Source organism: Helobdella robusta (assembly GCF_000326865.2).
Source record: "Helobdella robusta unplaced genomic scaffold HELROscaffold_78, whole genome shotgun sequence".
Classification (NCBI taxonomy): Eukaryota; Metazoa; Annelida; class Clitellata; order Rhynchobdellida; family Glossiphoniidae; genus Helobdella; species Helobdella robusta.
Genome location: NW_008705446.1, coordinates 198,873 through 200,369, shown reverse-complemented (window position 1 = coordinate 200,369; position 1,497 = coordinate 198,873). Strand labels below are relative to the sequence as shown.

The window sequence follows — 1,497 nt, the reverse complement described above, 5'->3', positions numbered from 1 at the left end:
ACGCAGAAATCGCTGCAACAAACACGAGATGTGGTTTATTGCAAAAAAGAACTCTCTGTTGTCACCTGACCGAACACCAATCATTTTACACAATGTTTTAATAAATTTTGAAGTATTGGGGTCCATGGGTCCAAGGACCTCGATACATATTGGCAAAAAATCTATGGAAGGCAGGGCGTGTTCATATTTTTCAATTTTTTCGTCCGATGCCCTGATTGCAGCCAAACCACACTCTTTGCTGCTAAGGTGAACGTAGCGCTCGGCCAAGGTACCAGGAACCGTAACATCCCAAGCTAAACATTTACCGGCTCTCCAGGGAGTATGAGTACAACCGTCTGGTCGCTTGCCATGTTGCACTAAAATGCCAGATGGTTCCTTCAAAAAAGGAATAGAAGCTTTAGAAAAAAGCCGGCAAATGTAATCATTCAAAGCTGAATGACGAAGTTGACGGCCTCCACCTAAACGGCAAACCAAACCATGATAACCAAATTTGTCCGCCTCCGCGCCGCAACGACACAGATATTTATTTTGTATACTTAGGCAAAGTCTGAAACCAACGGCAAATCTAACAAACTCGTCATCGAGTCTGGTGCCTACGGAAGTGTTGGTCCACGACCTCAACCAACCACAACTAACATCACAAGTTGCAGCCAATAAGCGGGCGGAGGAAGAAGCACCGACACCAGAAGACAGAAGTTCATGAAAAGTCTTCTTATATTGCTCATCTAAAATTTGAGCTTGTGAAGGGTTTTCAGGTGTGGTAAGTATGTATGTATTTCAGATGTATGTATGTATGTATGTATGTTTGTATGTATGTATGTTTGTATGTATGTATGTATGTATGTTTTGATGTATGTATGTATGTATGTATGTATGTATGTATGTATGTATGTATGTATGTATGTTAAAACCAAAACATGATGAGTGACACTGAACCGTCAAACATCAAGTAACAAATGGATTAACACTTTGATTTGTCGTTAATTGCACATGTCGGCATTCAGTTGGATATTTTCAAGCACACAGACACGCAGGAACCGCTGCAACAAGCACGAAATGTGGTTGGTTGCAAAAAACAGTTCCCTGCTGTCACCTGATCTGACACTGATCCTTTTGCCTATTTCCTTAAGAAATTTAAGGGTGTTGGGGTCCATCGGGCCGAGAACCTCGATGCATATTGGCAAGAATTCCATCGAGGGGAGGGCTGTGAATAAATTATAATATTGATAAAAAAACAAAAAACGAGAAAATTGGCCGAGGCAGGGCAGAAAAACGATAAAAAATGACGGAAAAACAAACCCGGGACAAAACTACAGCCGATGACCCTAAAAACCATCCATAAAAACAATCTAAAATCTATGAATTTAGCAAAAATAATCAGGAAATTAAAACAATCCAGCCGGCCTTGAATGTGAACAATACGTATGTCTGTATGTATGTATGTATGTATGTATGTATGTATGTATGTATGTATGTATGTATGTATGTATGTATGTA

The 1,497-nt window shown here is 40.0% G+C and overlaps 1 protein-coding gene across 1 annotated transcript in view; it reads right to left on the bottom strand.

The window, feature by feature from the left end:
* Window positions 1-1,336, bottom strand: part of HELRODRAFT_181972 (hypothetical protein) — a gene marked incomplete at both ends in the record, with an annotated part of 5,586 nt that extends 4,250 nt beyond the window's left edge. Inside the window, 3 exons of the mRNA XM_009031743.1 lie at window positions 66-395; window positions 1,094-1,204; window positions 1,300-1,336. Of these exons, the coding sequence (XP_009029991.1) occupies window positions 66-395; window positions 1,094-1,204; window positions 1,300-1,336 (478 nt within the window). The remainder of the gene's footprint in view (window positions 1-65; window positions 396-1,093; window positions 1,205-1,299) is intronic.
* Between the last annotated feature and the right edge of the window lie 161 nt (window positions 1,337-1,497).